General features: G+C 47.0%; 1 protein-coding gene across 1 annotated transcript; it reads right to left on the reverse strand.

The window, feature by feature from the left end:
* Positions 1–4,599: 4,599 nt before the first annotated feature.
* On the reverse strand, positions 4,600–12,659 carry LURAP1 (leucine rich adaptor protein 1). Its single transcript, XM_004371790.2, has 2 exons — positions 12,462–12,659; positions 4,600–5,995 (listed from the first exon to the last, which is right to left on the reverse strand). Exons 1-2 carry the CDS (start codon positions 12,657–12,659, stop codon positions 5,474–5,476), a joined length of 720 nt encoding a protein of 239 aa, XP_004371847.1. The 3' UTR covers positions 4,600–5,473.
* Positions 12,660–16,961: the final 4,302 nt, after the last annotated feature.

Genomic DNA, 16,961 nt, shown 5'->3' on the forward strand with positions numbered 1-16,961 from the left:
ACCGGCTACCACTATTGACCATTCTGATCAGAAACACAATAGATAGATTCCAATAGACTAGGAGCAAACTGTGGAACAGCACCCAAATTCTTAAAAAGTCCAGACTTACTGGACCAGTTGAGACTGGAGGACTCCCTGAGACTATAGACCTGAGATACTCTTTAAACCTGGAACCAAAACTATTTCACAAGATCATCTTTTAGCTAAATAATAGATTGGCTCATAAAATAAACAATATCGTCTGTGATTACTGTGCTCCTTTAAAAAAAAAAATCTATATAAGCCCAAATGGTCAACATTTACCTAAAGCAAAGATGAGAAGATGGGGGGGTGGGCAGGGAAGCTGGATTACTAGAAGCAGAACAACCAGAATGGAAATAATAAGAATGTTGACACAATGTGGAAAATGTAACCAACGTCACCGAACAATATGTACAGAAATTGTTAAATGGGAACCTAATTTGCTATGTAAACTTTCACCAAAAACTCAATAAAATATTTTTAAAAATTAAAAAAAGGTATCTCACTCTCCTTGCTTTCCTCCCTCCTCTCCCACTGCTCCTTCCCCATCTCCTTCATGGTAACTATTCCTCTGCTCATTTCTTATATGTTGGGGTTTCCCAGGGTTCATTCTCTAGGAGTACTCCCGCCCACACCCATGGTTTCAATCAACGTGCACGTAACTTTCAAATATCCGTGTCCAGCTCAGACCTGAGCTGCAACCCTGCTGTTTATACAAGTACCTTTGGGACATCCCCCGGATGCTCATGCTGAAGAATCATCTCCAAGACCTCTGTCTCCCTTGCCCCTTCTTCCACTCCTCAGCCACCATCTGAGAACTCTGTCTTTTGTCCACTTTGTCCACTTCTCCCCATCTCCAAGGTTCACGCCTCATTGCTCAGCTTCCTCAAACGTGTCCTATGCAATCTGTTCCGGGTTCTCTGAGCAATATCTGGTTTTATTACCTCTGGGCTTTTTTATGCATGTTTTATAGTCCCCCCACTCCCACCCACCTAGTGCAAATTCCCAGCCTCAGCTATTGCTTCCAGGAAGCCTTCTCTGACCAGGCTGGGTTCAAGCCCCAATTATGGGCTCCCATAGTTCCTGTGCTAAGCCCAGACATACTGTGTGCCCTGCTGGACCCGAGACACTCGAGAGCAGACAAAAACCTTGCTCACCTGCGATCCCAGCACTCAGCACACAGTCTTAGGCAATAAATGTTTGTGGACTGAATAAGGGCTGCTTGAGGTAGACCCTCTGCTCTGTTGCCGTGCTCTTTGACATTCCTGGGCCCTCTCCCCTTTCAGCTCCCCAGCAGAAAGAGGCCACTGAATTCCCTCACTGCCTATAGTAGGCAGAATAACGTCCCCCTTCCCCAAAGATGTCCATGTCCATAACCTGTGAATATGTTACTTTATATGGCAAAAGGGACTGCAGATATGATTAAATTAAGGATCTCAAGATGGAGGGTTATCCTGGATTATCCCAGAGGGCCCAATGTAATCACAAAGGTCCTTATAAGAGATAGGCAATAGAGTTAGAGAGAGATAAGGATGGAAGCAAGGGAATGGATTCTTTCCTAGAGCCTCCAGAAGAAATGCAGGCCTGAATTTGATTTTAGTCATGACACTGATTTTGGACTTTTGACCTCCAGAACTGTAAGATAATAAATTTGTGTTGTTTCAAGTCACTAAGTTTGTGGTAATTTTTTATAGCAGCAACAACAGACTAATATACTGCCTTCAGTATATGAGTAGGGGTGGGGGTGGGGATAAGTAATCCGAAAAGATTTCCTGCAAGCCCAGGCAGTGAGACTGACCTAGGTTCATATTCCAGATCATTTATTACCTGTGTGACCTTGAGCAAATTAACCTCTCTGAATCTCAACAACAATGCATTGTTAACAGTAGTTAACAATGTTCATACATTGTCCACAGGATTGGAGAATAGGATACTGTTTTAATTTGTAAATGGCCCACTTACTTTTTTTTAATGTCACATCTCTTTGTGGGTTTACACACATTCATTCATTCCTTCATTCATTCAACAGGTATCACTGAACACCCAGTACATGCCTGGCACCCATGCCTGGCACCATGCATAGAGTGAGTGTGTAGTCCACTACAATCGGCAAGCATTTCTTACCTCAACTGCCACTGAGCTCTCAGTTGGTCCAGTGCCCAACCTCACCACCCCCATCCTAAATGCAGGCCCTTACACCTACCCACTCACATGGTCTGTTCTCTTGATGGACCCAGCCTGGCCAGCACCACCCCTTACCCTTCCAGGTGCAGTTTCTGTAGCTGCCATGAGCAGTCTCATCTCTGCCTTCATCCCAAGCCCTGTCAAAATCCTCCCCTTGGAAGGGCAAGATGCTCCCTCTGATCATACTTTCAACACTCCCTTTTCATCTCATTCTCTGTGCATGTCCCTTTTCCTACCTTGTCCTTTTAGCTCCCAAACATCTCCTCCCTCTAACTCAAGAAAGGCTAAGCTAACAGGAGAGCTGAGCCCTAGCCAGCCAATCCAGAAGCAGGTAGGAAGAACCAGGGATGCGCATTCACTGGGCTTTTCTGATACTGAAATGGGGTCTAAGGGATGAAGACAGGATACTCAGACCTACCTGGAGTTCCCAGACAGCCCCAGTCACCCCACCTCTCCAGCTCAATACCCTCGGTGCCTATCCAGTTGAACTGTCACCCCCGCCCTGTGGAGCTCCCCAGCTCCAGTGGACCCATCTGGATTTCCTAATCCCATAGCTCCCAGCTTCCAGTCTAACCTCCAGGTCTCCTTGGGAATGGAAATGCTGAGCTCTACCCCAGCCAGGTCTGGGTGTACTAGCCCTAGCCCGCTTGTCCCTTTCCAGGAAAAATGGTCGGTCCAGGGTTGATTTTCCTTGTCCTCTGTCTGCTGTCCGGAACAGTGTATCATTTACCCAGTCCAGGCCCAGGGTTCTCTTTCCTCAGAGCCCTCTCTAGGGCAGGATGAGAACCTGAACAATTAAGCAAGAAAATTGGTTTGAGTCCCTTTGTGGTGGTTTTGGGGGAAGTCTGGCTAAGTGGATGGAGCCATCGGTGGGGAGGCAGGAGATTTGGGTTCTCTAACCTGGGCATTACCATAGATTTATAACAGATAACCCTGAGCAAGTTTCTGCCCTGTCTGGGTACTGCAATCTGCTCCTGTAAAGATTACAGCCTAGGTAACCCTATGGGGCAGTTCTCTGTCCTATAGGGTTGCTATGAGAATCAACTCAATGGCACACACTATCCCTGGCAATGGTGCATAACGGCCACAAGAGGGCGGGCATCTTCTTCAGCTTAAAGGTTTGTAGACTAAACAAACAACAACAACAACAACAAAAAACAAACCCGTTGGCCCTCGAGTCAAATTCAGGGTTCCAGTAAACAAGTGAGCCTCAGAAGGAACACTGAGGCTTCCAGGTGGAAGGGCACACTGCAGACTGGCAACAGAGTAGGGATTGGAATGGGGTATTTAAATTCCTAGCCCAAGGGGAATTCAGGAGCCCCAGGACCAGGAGGGGTGGTAAGGAGAGGGCTGGTGGGCAGCAGAAGAGAGACTGAGCATATACTTTGGAGATTTCGGACACTTTGAGAAGAGTGGAGTAGAGTCTTTAGGGGAGGGCCATAACTAAAAGTATTGCCCCAGAAGTTCTGGGGTGGGGCTTGTAGAACAAGACTTTTGGGGAGGTGGAGGTAATCAACGAGGCTTCCTTCCCTTCCCCAGCGTGGAATGAAAAGTGGAGAAATTGCAGGAGTTATTACAGGATTTGGGGAAGACTCCTCCATCTCAGAGCCCCAAGGGCACAAGTGAATAACTAAAGGACACCTGGCATCGTTTTCCCTCCTTTTTGCCTTCCACTAATTTAGGTTTAGGGTCTAGGAAAAACAAGAACCACCAAATGGGGCAATCATCTGGGGTTCAAAGGGTTAATTTTCAAGAATTCATTCTGACCTAAGCCATAGCCCTTGTCTCCCACCCCCCATCTCTGGGCTTGTCCCCTCACTGGGCCCCAGGTTGGCAGCTTCCCTGATTCCTTCTTTGGTGTAATTCACTAGGGCCCTAGGACCGGTGCCCAGAGCCAGTCCCCTGCTCCCTTCCTCAGGTCCCAGGAGTCTAGGGCTTACTTTAAGGGAGGAAAGAGGCCTTCCCCTCACTCCCTCCCACCTCCCAGGATGTGGGCCCTGGGACCAAAGAACTTCTGTCTTTCCCTGCCACGCCCCCATTGTTGCCCAGACAAGGGGATGCCTTGTGTCCTAGCCTCCAGCAGGCATCCTTGTGACTAAATGGTGGAAGGCATGGGGCAGGGTGGGGGAAGGAGAATCACAGGGTCAGAGCAGAAAACACCTCCCACCATCCAAAATTCTGATATACTCCCCCAGACCTGAGAGCTCAAACCTCTCCGTCCCTCCCCTCAGGCTACCGTCAGCAAGGGGGAGAGCTGGCTGGGGGCTCATCTGCATATAAAAGGCCTGAGGTCTGAAGAGGAAACAGACCAAGAAGGTGTGGCAACACAAAGGCTGAACTTCCTGGCAGGCAGATTTGGAGCTGGAATAGAAGAATGGGGGCAACCCAGGGCCTGGGTAAGACAGGGAACTGTGGCAGGGGTGGGCCAAACAGAATTTATTGACAGGAGTAGGTAGAGGCCTTTGCCAAATTCCCTCCCTAAAAGCGCAGGGATAGGCGTACTGGCACCAAAGACAGGGAAGCAGCCACAGAGGAAAGGAGATCATCTAGGATAAAATGAGAACACCCTGTTCAGGAAGTAAGAACCTTTCTGAAAACAAGCACAAACACCTGACAGAAAGTGAGAAAATTTCCTGCCAGAGGGAGTAATGTGTTCCCACTCACAAAAAGTAATGGTATGGACAATAAATGATATAGTGTCACTTAGCAGCAGGGGATCAGACACCTCTTTACTGACCTATCTCCAACCAAGGACTGGTACAGAGGAAGTGTTCATCCCTCCTGGCAGGAAATGACATCACTCAACAGACAGGAAGGGTGGTTCTACTCCAAAGGCTTTTGGGAGGGCCAATCCATGGAGGGATGGCCCTGAGTGTCCATGTCTTTCCTCAATCCTCCCCCTTGGCGAGGAGTGGGGCCAATGGTCCTAAACATTGGGTGAGGTAATCTCACCCGTCTCTTCACCAGTGATTCCCCTAGGGGTCCTAAATCCCTCAAATCCTTACCTAGTGGGTAGGTGTGGATATCAGCACACCAGAAGCCACAGGCCAAGCCTCTAGATTCAATGTTTGTATGGAAATAGTTGTAGGGACTCAATACTTGAGGGGTAAAGGCCAGAGACTCCCCAGGGACCAAAGGGCATGGTAAGGCCAGGTTTCCATGGTAACCACGGCATGCTGATTTCAATGCAGCCTCTTACTAGTCCCAGATTAAGAGAGAGTATTAAGGGAGACCAGGGCCTAGAGATAAGAGAAGCCACAGGAAACATTTACAAGAAGGTCACATCATCCTGGCACTGTCCCCAGAACCAGTGGGCCTCGAAGCCCAGCTTGGCACTCTCATCCTCTGGTGGCTCAGGCAGTCCACCTTGGAGTCCCTCCCCTGGGGACTTCCACCCAACGCTCAATCCCCCTAGTCTGGTAGCTGTCAGGTCCACCTCAGTCCTAACCCTCTCCCCGCCGGGTATAACCCTTGCCCAGTCCATCTCTGGCCGGGGAGGCCCAGGGGGGGCCTGTCCATCCAGCTCGTTGGGGGCCACCGTGTCCAGGAAGCTGCCGATGGAGACACTGTCCAGGCGGTCAGTGGAGCCGGTATCTGGCAGGCTGTCCCAGCTGCCCCGTCTCGAGCGGCTTGGGCTCCCACCTGTCAGGCTGTATTGGCTGCTGGTGAGGCTGCTGCAGTGGCTGGTCAACATCCCCCGCTCCTCCAACAGCCAGCGCACTGCCTCGATGCCCTCATTCAAGGTCACCAGCTGTTGCAGGATCTTCACGTCTATAGCTCGCAGGTAAGCCTGGGGGAGTGGGAGAAAGTGTTAGCCTTGGTTCTGGGCCATGGGTTTCCCCAGTATTTCCAGAGGCCACCACCTTGTGGCCCATGCAGCTATGCTTCACTTTGAAGAAGCATAGAAATAGAATGGTTTGAAGTGTGGGCTTTAGAAGCAGAGACTGCCATTTAAAATCCCAGCTCTACATACAACTGTTGGCAACTTTCTTAACTTCTCTGAGCCTCAGTTTACTAAATCACACATCTCACAGGATGGCTATGAGGTTTTGAGATGTTGTCTGTTAAGTACTCAGCATAGTCCCTGCTACAGTAATGTCTCAGTAAATGTTAAGTATTAAAATCTGGTCCCACTGAGCTTTGAACTTCATATTTAGGGTACTAACTATTGAATCAGGGGTCCAGATTCATCAGTAACACAGCCAAAGCATAGCCTGATATGGGGCCAGGTGTTAACTGGGAAGTAGACTAGGCCAAAAGAAGGCAGGAGCTGGGGAACCAAGACGGAGCCAACCTGGGCCCCCAGCCACTTTAGGGTATTGGCAGCAGGTACCAAGGGAAAGAAGGGCTGGCCAGAACTCAGGAGGGTCAGAATCCCACTGGCTGGGGACTCAGGGTTCTCTCCACTACATGTGACAGAAAATCTCCCTGTCTGTACTGGGAGTAAGTTTGATTTACTGGATAATCTCTAGGGTGTACAAGCAAGACTCACTGAGTTACCTTCCCCACGCCAAGTCTGAACCTGTCCCTTCCCTGCTCAAGAGGCTTTATGGGCTTTGCACTGCTCTTACAGGATAAAATCTAAACACGTTAGTAGCTGGCATTTAAAAGCCTGTCATAATACAGCTCTTGCCCATCTCTCTAGCTTCACCTCTAGTATATTTCCCTGTGAACCCAACGCCACACATTTTTTAAAATTGTTTTAATTTCAATAAAAGTAATAGATGTACCTGGGTTAAAGAGGCAAACAGTTCTACAAGGTTTATTATGAAAAGTAACAGTTCCACCATCCTAATCCTAAATCCCACTTCCCAGAGACTATTTTAATTTTTTAGCTATTTCTTTTGGTATTTATCTCCTCATCTCTAAATAACATGTTTATACTGATACTTCTTAATTTTTCAGTTTTGGAAGTTTTCTATTAACTTCCCACACTACAGAAGGTTAAGGATTTAACTCTTTTATCCCACACCCAACTCTTGTCACACAGATATTCTTCCAATTTTCCCATCTTCTCAATATGTGCAATAAAATTATTCAGTGTTTACCTTACTAGGTTTTGGGAATGCTATTTACAGCTAAGCCATGATTGCGATGATTACTTTTCTTGCTTACAAGTTTTTGTTTTCCTTAGGGTTTTTTTAATTAATTTATTTTAGTTTGCTATATACTTAACAGTGACTAACCCCCATACTCTCCCTCAGTTGTCTAAATTTCCCCCTCAATGCTTTAGAAGTCATCCATTCAAAGTCATCTATTCCATCTGCTTAGAAACATCTCTTTGGTAGCCTTCTGATCTGCTCCAATCTGTCCCTCTGCACAGCTGTCCTCTGGGGATCTCCCTTCACCATCATCTGGAGGATTCCCTTGGCCTCTCTCCTGAGCTGGATTCCTGTTTCCTGGATCTCATGTCTTCCTCTTTCTTGATTTACTTCTCCAGTAGCTTCCTGAGAAAGTCTGTATAGGAGGTAAATTTGTTAAGGCCTTGCATGTTTTAAAATGTTATTCTATCTTCACACAGTTGATATTTTGGCTGGGTTTGGAATTCTAGGTTGAAAATAATTTTTTTTCTCAGAATTTAAGATATCGTTCCATTGTCTTTTAATTTCCAGTGTTAAACTCTTTAAAAGTCTGATGCCATTCTTATTCCTGATCCTTTATACGTGACCATTTTTCCTCTCTTACTGGAAATGTTTAGGTTCTTTATTCCCAGTGTTCTAATTTCACAGTAATTTGTCATGGTGTGGGTCTATTTTCATCCATTTAGTTGGCTACTTGATAGACTATTTTAATCTGGGAGATTTTCTTCACTTATTTCTTTGATGATTATTTTTCCTCCAATGTTTTTCTATTCTTTCTGGTAATTCTATTATTTGAATTGAGGGCCTCCTAGACTGATCCTTTTTTTTTCCTCCCTCTTCCATCTCTTTCTACATTTGCTCTAGTTTCTGAAAGATTTCTTCAATGTGATCAATCCTTCTACTGAGTTTTTCATGTTTTTATTTCAAGAGTTGTTTCTCGTTCTCTGAATGTTTCCTTTTTTTTAATAGCTTCTCATTTTTGTTCATGGCTACGATATCTTTTATCTCTTTAAGGATATGATTAATGATTTGTGTATGTTCTCATCTCCCTATATTATCTCCATGTCATTCAAGTTGCTTTATTCTGTTTGTTTAGGTCTATATTTTTCATGTTAGAGGCTCTCATCAGATGTCTTATAATCTTTAGCTGTCTGCTAACACTTCAGAGTAGGGCTCTAAAAAGCTGATTGGAAACTGTAAGCTTCACTACAGGGTGATCTGGCTGGGTTCTTTGAGTAAGGCCTGAAGTCAGTATCTTTTGTTTTTTCTCTTGAGCTCATCATATTCCCCAGAGAAGAATCTTGCACCCTTCACTATGGAGGATATAATATAAGCAAGCCTGCCAATATTCTTCGAGCTAAGTAGGAGAGAAGGCTGGGACCGGTGTTTTCTATATTTAGTACATTCTTATTTAATCTCCCTTACTCTCAGACGTGCTTGGTGTCTCCCAATCCTAGAGTTGCTGACACTTGGTTGCATAGTCATGGAAGGGATCTGAAGTTATGATTCTTAAACAGACTTTCAACCAACTGCTTTATTTTGGCCCCATTCTTGCCCCCAGTTCCAGAAATACCTGGTGTTTCCAATTCCTAAAACCTTTGAGGGTTTATGTAGTGCAAAACGAGTTGCTTTTTAACTTTCCCCACTGCTAGTTTGGGATTCAGCTTTTTTTGGATCTACTAAGTTAGTTACCACTCTTCCTTCTGCTTTTCAGCTTCCAAAATTTTGGTCCTATCTTCTTCTCTCCCATTCTCATCGTCATTATGGCTTCATACCTTTTAAAATAATCATTTACTTGCTTTTTGGTGGAGTTTTAGGAGAGAATGGAGGTAAATGCATGTGTTCAATCTGATGTCTGGAAATGGAATTCCCATTGACTTTATTCATTCTTCAAGGCCCAGTTCAAATGCCACCTCCTCTAGGAAGTCTTCCCTGCCCTTCCTCAAGACAGAATTAATCCATTCAGTCATGAAACAGATACTTATTAAGGGTTTCCTATAGGCCTGGCATTGTGTTAAATGAAAGAAGAAAAGACACCAATTTCTTGCCCTCAGAGAGTTCACAGTCTAGTGGGTAAGATACGACAATGAAGAAAGCACTTAAAATTCAGTGTGACAACTGCTAGTGGAACAATTGCTGCACAGAGGGCTCTGGGTACCTGTAGGTCCATAACCCAACCAGCCAAAGTCAGAAAAGGCTTCCTAGGATAAGGGACATGAGCTGAGACTTGGAGGTTAAGTAGGACTTAGGCGAAGAGGTAGGGAGAGGCATTTCAACTAGAGGAAACACCATGTGCCCCCTCAAATTCAGAGTGGACTTTCCAAACCACAAACTCAACCATGTCAGTCCTTCAGGAGGCCCTCCTTGGGTTCCAACAGCACTTCTCATCCTGCACTAGAGTTGTTAGTCCGTCTTTCTCCTTCTCTAACTCAGACTGTGTAAGTTTCCTGAGGGCAGGTCCTGCCTAATTCATTTTTGGTTCTAAGTCTAGGTTTGGGTAGGTCAGACACGAGAATTCCTCAACTATGACAGCATTACTCCCCAGAATAGAAGAAAACAAGGCCAAGGCCTTCTTACCAGAAAAAGAAACACATTCATTCACACCATCTCTTTGGAAAGAGAAGAGGATAAACAGTTCAAAAGAGATGCAGCCTCAGAGGCCAACTTGATTTTTCTCCAAGGGGGATTCAGGTTTCTCTCCTGAATCACCCTACCCCTCCCCTCAACACGTACAGATTAGACACTGCCCAGCCCTGGGATAATGGGGTATGGCTACCTCATTGCTCCATCCAAATCAGGCTCTAGGGTAGAGATCCCACTCCCAGCATCCTGGTTGTGGACTGAGATTCTCAGATTATTGTTACTAGAAGGGCCCTTAGAGATTGTCTAGTTACAGAATCCCACCCCCATTCCCAGAGGCAGAAAAACTGAAGCTGGAAGAACAGAGACAGGGTCCTGCTCAAGATTACAAAGTAATTCAGGAGCAGAGCCAGGTCTCAAACTCATGTCTTCCTAAAGGCTTTTTCTCAAGCTGCTCTGTGGGGATGGGTTGTCATAGAAACAGTTCTTCAGGTGGGAGGACCAAGGGGAGGTTGCCATTGTTTCTTCTTCCCACATAACCCAGACTTTGGCTTGTTCTCTCAACCTTTGCGTAAAGAAGGGAGGCAGAAGGGAAGAGGCAGAGCTGACCTTGGCCTCAAAGGCAGGCCTGCCCCTCCCTGTAAGGACAGCTGGGAAGGGGACAGTTGAAGCACAGTCCTTATAGGACTTGAACCAGTCCTGCCACCAGTGGCTCCAAGGGAAACCCCCTTGCCCCACACCTTGTCCTCCCTGGGCCCCAGCCAGTGGTCAGGGCAGAGTGCATGAAGGGATCAATGACATCCTTGCCTGAGGAGGGAGAAAGGAATGGGGTAGGGATCCATGGTTGTCTATAAGAAGACTCTCCCTGTTTTGGCCCCTAGAAGATTCCCTCCCTCCAGCTTCAGGCCAGCCAAAGTCAAGAATACAAAGAGAGGAATTAGAAGTGAAATGTACCCACTTTAAAGTTCACAGACGGTAGTCTCCAACAAAGGCAGAAAAGAGTGAAAGCCAGAGATACTAGGCATGGCTCCTCCACTGACTTCCTGCCTGAGCTCAGGCAAGCCCCTTAACACCTCCAAGCAAGTTTCCTTAGCTGTGTGATAGGGAAAATGGTGACTACTTTTCTCACTTCAATGACATAATGTATTTAAAGTGTCTGACACAAAGGAGATCTCAGTGTTAAGATGTAAAAAGTGTAGTCAGACCACCTGGGTTCAAATCCTGGCTCTGCTGTTTACTTTTTGTATGACCTTGGGCAATTACTTAACCTCTCTGTGCCTCAGTTTCTTCATCTATAAAATATCACTTATGTAATAGGGTTGCTGTGGGGACTAAGAGAGTATCTTGTAAAGTACTGAATGATTCCTGGCATATGCACTCGGTAAAAGTTAGCTTTTATTACTAGATGAGGCAAAGCCAGCCCTCCCCAACCCCCCAGCCATCCCGCCCCTCAAGTGAGCACAGTCAACCTTCAAGGCCAAGTGCACATTTGGCATTCAAGTCCTTCCCCCAGGGAGCCTTCCCTGACTGCTCCGCCCACAAGGCTCTCCTCCCAGCCTCTTAGGAGGTAAGAACCCTAACTGGTCTGAGAGCTCCATGATCTCCTCCCCCCATTCCTCACAGCACAGCCTGGCACACAGTGGGGCTCCAGAAGACTTATTAGCTGACACACTCACTGTAGGCTCCTGGTTCTGGGCCAGGGAGTGGCTGGCAATTCCTCAGATCCCTAAAACTAGTCGCAAAGTGGTGGCAGGTGTAAATCACCCCCTTCCTGGGAATCAGGACCCTGCGGAGCCTGTTGGGGGGGTGGGGGAGGGAGCAGTAGCTGCCCTTTTGGCTCTGAATCTAGACCAGCAGCACCAGAGATGAGGAAGGGTGCCTGTTTCCTCGTCTTCTCCCCAAGGAGACACAGATGAGATCCAAATATCCAGTACACCTTGGGAGAGGAGACTGAGTCAGAGGTGAGCGAACAGACAGTGACGGTGCTCCTACTCTGTGTCTGTCACGGTTCTAGAACTTTCAGATATTTTAAGTGGGAGCAGGGGAATGTGGGGACATTGGGGAAAGGGAGGAAGAATGTTTTTAGTGCCCAGTTTTCAGCAGATATGCACCTCACCCAAATCTCTTCTGTGCTGAATCCTGTCCTGAATACTGGAGCCTCAGATAAACCAACCCGCTTCCCAGTCCTCAAGAAGCTCCCACTTTGGACAGGGAGAAAAAACAGGATGTCCTACAAAGGGGGTGGGGTGGAAACAGGTGGTCCCTGTGTGGATTTGTCCTCTGCTAGGTTCTCACTACCTTCCCAGACCTCATCTTCCCACTCCCATTTATTTGGCAGGATAACTTCCTAGAGCCTGTGACTTGCACCCCAAGTCCTCAGGTCCCATCAATATCCCACTTACCCTTGGGGAGCAATTAATAGAGATCACTCCACCTCCACCCGCAAGATTTGTGGATAGGCTTGGGTGCGATCCTGAGGGGTAGGTGAGGAGTTTTAACTCCCTCCTCTCCAGCCCAACTTTGGGGGCATCAGTCCGACCTTTACGGCCCTACACTGGGTACTCCGACCCCCTGGCCCATGGAGCCGACACTCACCAGCTCTATCCTCAGCGCCATGATCTTGTCCCCCAGGCCATGGCCCGTGCTAGCTGCCCCCGGGAGCAGCAGGGCGCCAGCGGTCCCTGGCTCCCACTCGCCTCGCAGCCCGCGCAGCAGCCCTTCAGGGGTCTTCCTGCCCACCTTGCCCTCCAAGTCTCGCAGGTCGGGCGCCTGGGACTCCGCGGTCCCCTCCATGCGGACCCAAGCCTGAGCCAGTGCTGGGGACAGGACGCCGGGGTCTCTTTCCCGGGGGACCTCCTTTCTCCGCAGCCAATGCGGAGCGGAACGGGTGGGTCCCCGCCCGCGCGGCGCGGCGCGGCGGGGGGGGGCGGGAGGAGGATGCCGTAACACTCAGAAAAGCGGCGCAAAGCTATATATATAGACACATATATTCGAATGCCGCGCACACAATCTCTAGGCGGGGAATGCGGAGGGCTGGGCGATACTGGATTTGTACCTGAAACGGCACCTAAGAGATCTCCACGTCTTCTCCCCACCCTGGCACTGAATCCAGCCAGGCACAGAGCAGGCGCCCAATAAATGCATGCTGAATGATGGCTAAGCATCCTCATCCAGTCAGGGATGTGGAAGGTTAAAGAACAGCATTAGCAGAGGAGGCTGCGCAGGATTTTGGAAGGCTTCCTGGAGCAGAGAAGCTGGGTCTAAAATTGTCTAGATTTAGCCAGTCACTGGCACACACACTCCAATACTAGCCCCCCAGTGGCTAGAATTTAGACAGAAGGAGCAGAAAGTAAAGCCCTCCTGGCCAGTGAGCAGACAAATAGTGCTGAAGCTGGAGAGGTCCACATGGGCCAAATTCTCCTGGATCTTGTAGACTGGTGCTTTTAAGCTTGCTTGTGCATACGAATCATCTATGAATTTTGTTCTGTAAGTAGTGAGGCCTGAGATTCTGCATTTCTAACAAGCTTCCAGGTGTTGGCCATGCCACTGGTCCACAGACCACACTTTGAGTAGCAAGGTTATGTTTTATTCTGTGAGCAATGAGGAGCCACTAAAAACTTTGTTCTTGTTTTTGGCTTGGTTTTTGTTTTTAAAACAAGAAGTTCCAGTCTATGGTTATAAAAGGATTTACGGTGAAAATACTACTCCTGCTTTCCTTTACCGCCTCTAGTCCCATTCTCCATAGGCAACCACTTTTTGTTTTTTTTCTGGTGTATATACCCATAATTCTAAACAGTAGGCTTATACTATTATTTCTTGATTTTAAACATCGTCTACTGACTTCCTATTATAAATATGAATTCAACTCACTTACACTCTCTACTTCCCTTCCTCCATTGGTCCTATATACTTCCATCACTATTTTTAGTTCATCTAATGGTTACCTTTGTAATTTTAAGTAACATATTGTTCCTTAGACATTATCTCTTCAACTATGGAAGGGTTTTAAGTCAAAGACTGACAAAAAACATTTGTATTTTTGAAAACTTGCTCTGAATTTCATAAGGAGAAAGGATTGAAGGGTAAAAATCTGGAGTCCAGCAGGCCAGTTAGAAGATGAGAAACTGAAATGGCCTGGACCAGTAGTCTGGTAGTGAGACTGGAAAAGACTCAGGCTAGAATGGGGCTCTTTAGGAGGTAAGATTGACAGGACTTGGTGACTAGTTACATTCATTTATTTATGGTGGCATTCAAAAAATATTTGTTAAAAGAACAAATAAATTATTTCAACAAATATTATGGAGAGCCTACAATGTGCTAAGAGGCCTCATGGTGCAATTTTTAAGCGCTCTGCTGCTAATCAAAAGGTTGGCATCTGTAACCCACCTAGTGGCTCCTCAGGAAAAAGACCTGGTGGATCTGCTCCTGGAAAAATTGTTGCGTTGTGTGGAGTCAATTCTGATTCATAGTTACCTTATAGGACTGAGCAGAACTGCCCCATAAGGTTTCCTAGGCTATAAATCTTAAAGGGAGCAAATCGCCAGGTCTTTTCTCCTGTGGAGCTTTTGGCGGGTTCAAACTGCTGACCTTTCAGTTGGCAGCCAAGCGCTTAACCACTGTGCCACCATGGTTCCTTCTGTAAATATCACAGCTTAGAAAACCCCGTGGGGCAGTTCTACTCTGTTACATGGGGTCACTATAAGTCCAAAATGGACTCTGCAGCACCTAACAACTTACTCTCTACACTGTACACCATAACAACAGTATGTGCTAACCATTGTGTGTAGTGTAGAGAATATATTGTTGCGGGCCATCGAGTTGATTTTCACTCATAGCGACTCTATAGGACAGAGTAGAACTGTCCCATAGGGTTTCCTAGGCTGTATCTTTATCAAAGCAGACGGCCAGGTCTTTTCTCTGAGCTGTTGTTGAGTTCGAACCGCTGACCTTTTAGTTAGAGCCGAGCACTTTAACCATTGTGCCACCAGAGCCCCCTGTGGAGAAGGTAGTGGTGAGCAAACAGACCTGGACTAGGAACTGGAGAGAGAAGGAGGAATCAAGGGTGACTCCCAGCTCTTTGGCTTGATGTGATTTAACAGGGAAGGAAAACTAAGAAGAGGTCTGGGAGTGGGAGGAGATGACTCCAGCAGGGAGTCATGAATTGGAGGGGCCTGTGGAAATGTCTGGAGTCCCCGGATGGTGCAATTAGCTAAGCGCTCAACTCTGAATGGTTGGCAGTTTGAACCCACCTAGAGGTGTCTCAGAAGAAAAGCCTGGTGATCTGCTTCTGAAAGGTCACAGCTTTGAAAACCCTATGGAGCACTTCTCCGCACACATGGGGTTGCCGTAAGTCAGAATCAACTCAACACAACTGTTTCTGTTTTGTTTTGTTTTTTGTTCAGGATGTCCAGCAGTTAGTTGGACACAAGGGTCAGCCTGGAGCTTAGGAGAGAGGTTAGGGCTGCAGATATGAGTTTGGAAATCTAGATGGTAACGGAGGTCATGAGAGTGGGTGAGATCTTCCATGGAAAATTAGTTTGAGAAAACAAAGAAGGTTAGGTAGGAACCCAGGGACATCTTTTTAAAATGTTAATAAAATGTGTTGGGTTTTCTTCTGTTCTAACGTATACTTATTAGGAAATATCACTGATTGCCTCAGTTCCTAAGGTAAGTATTGTTAACATTTTGGGGGATACCATCCCACCGTTTAAGAAGCCAACAAATATGAAGAGCTCACAAATATCTAACTAGTCTTCTGGCTTCCTCTAATGTCTCCTTTGAATCCATTCTCCACAAAACAGTAAAGTTTCTCTTAAAATAAAAATCAGATTATATCACTCCCCTGCTTAAAATCGTTCCATGGCTACCCATCAATTTAAAATAGAAACTTGTAAGAAATGCAAAATCCCACCCTAGCCTACACTACCGAATCAAAACCTCTAGGGATTAGGCCCAGCAATTTGTGTTTTAACAAGCCCTCCAGGTGATTCTGCTGCAAGCTAAAGTTTGAGAACCACTGTGTTAGTCTAAGCGCTTTATACGTATTATCTCATTTAACTTTCACGACTCCGTATTACTATTGCCAGTGTAGTGCTCTAGTTAAGAGTAGAATCTGGAGCCAGGTCGCCTGGGTTTGAGTCCCAGCTCTTTCAACTTTGTGACATTCGCCCTAATTCTTTTTTACCTATAAGATTGGGATGATAATAACCAAAAAACTAAACCCCTTGCGGTCAAGTTGATTCTAGCTTATAGAGACCCTGTAGGGCAGAGTAGAACTGTCCCACAGGATTTCCAAGGAGTGGCTGGTGGATTCAAAACGCCAACCGCTTGGTTAGCGGCCGTAGCTCTTAACCACCGCACTACCTGGGCTCCAACGGGTTGTTGTGGGATTAAACGAGTTAACGTGAGTAAAGCGCTTTTAACAGTGATTGGCATCATATAGTAAGCATCATATAAGTGGAGCCCTGGTGGTGCAGTGGTTAAGAGCTACAGCTGCTAACCAAGAGGTTGGCAGTTTGAATCCCCAGCTGCTCCTTGGAAACCCTGTGAGGCAGTTCTATCCTGTCCTACAGGGTCGCTATGAGTGGGAATCAACTCTACGGCAAAGGGTTTGGTTTTTTTTTAAGCATCACGTAAGTGTGTCTCCATTTAACAGAGAAGAGAACCTAGGCTAGAGATGAAGTGACTTGCCCGAGATCAGGGTGTGTGATGGAACCAGGTTTTTAATCCAGGCCCCTTCACCTCCAAAGGCTATGCATACCCTAGGCTAGAGTGCAGCCTTCCGTAGGGCAGGCCCACCGGGGTGAAGAGCTAGGTCTGAGGCCTGGACCCCCTCTGACCCTAAAGTGGCCGGCTGTGTGGTCTGGTGAGAGTCGCTAAGACTCTGATTTGAACCGGGTTTGCCATCCGGCGGGTCTGGGGAAGAAGGCTGCTCTCCTCCAGGAGCCCAACCGCCGGGAGGTGGGGATTGGCCACAAATCTGCCAAGTGCCTGGGTAGGACTAGCGGATCAGATATATCCCACCGCCGCCTCTGGTTCCCTAAGCACCACCCACCGCCCTCTCACCCCGCGGCGGCGGCGGCGGCGGCGGAAGCG

Source organism: Trichechus manatus, unplaced genomic scaffold, assembly GCF_000243295.1.
Source record: "Trichechus manatus latirostris isolate Lorelei unplaced genomic scaffold, TriManLat1.0 scaffold00015, whole genome shotgun sequence".
Taxonomy (NCBI): domain Eukaryota; kingdom Metazoa; phylum Chordata; class Mammalia; order Sirenia; family Trichechidae; genus Trichechus; species Trichechus manatus.

Bases quoted from the DNA above. Each gene is read 5' to 3' on its own strand.
- LURAP1 (XM_004371790.2), bottom strand. From the start codon at position 12,659: ATGGAGGGGACCGCGGAGTCCCAGGCGCCCGACCTGCGAGACTTGGAG. The intron at 5,996-12,461 runs GTGAGTGTCGGC...CCACTCCCCCAG, and splicing joins TGGCGCTGAGGATAGAGCTG to GCTTACCTGCGAGCTATAGA.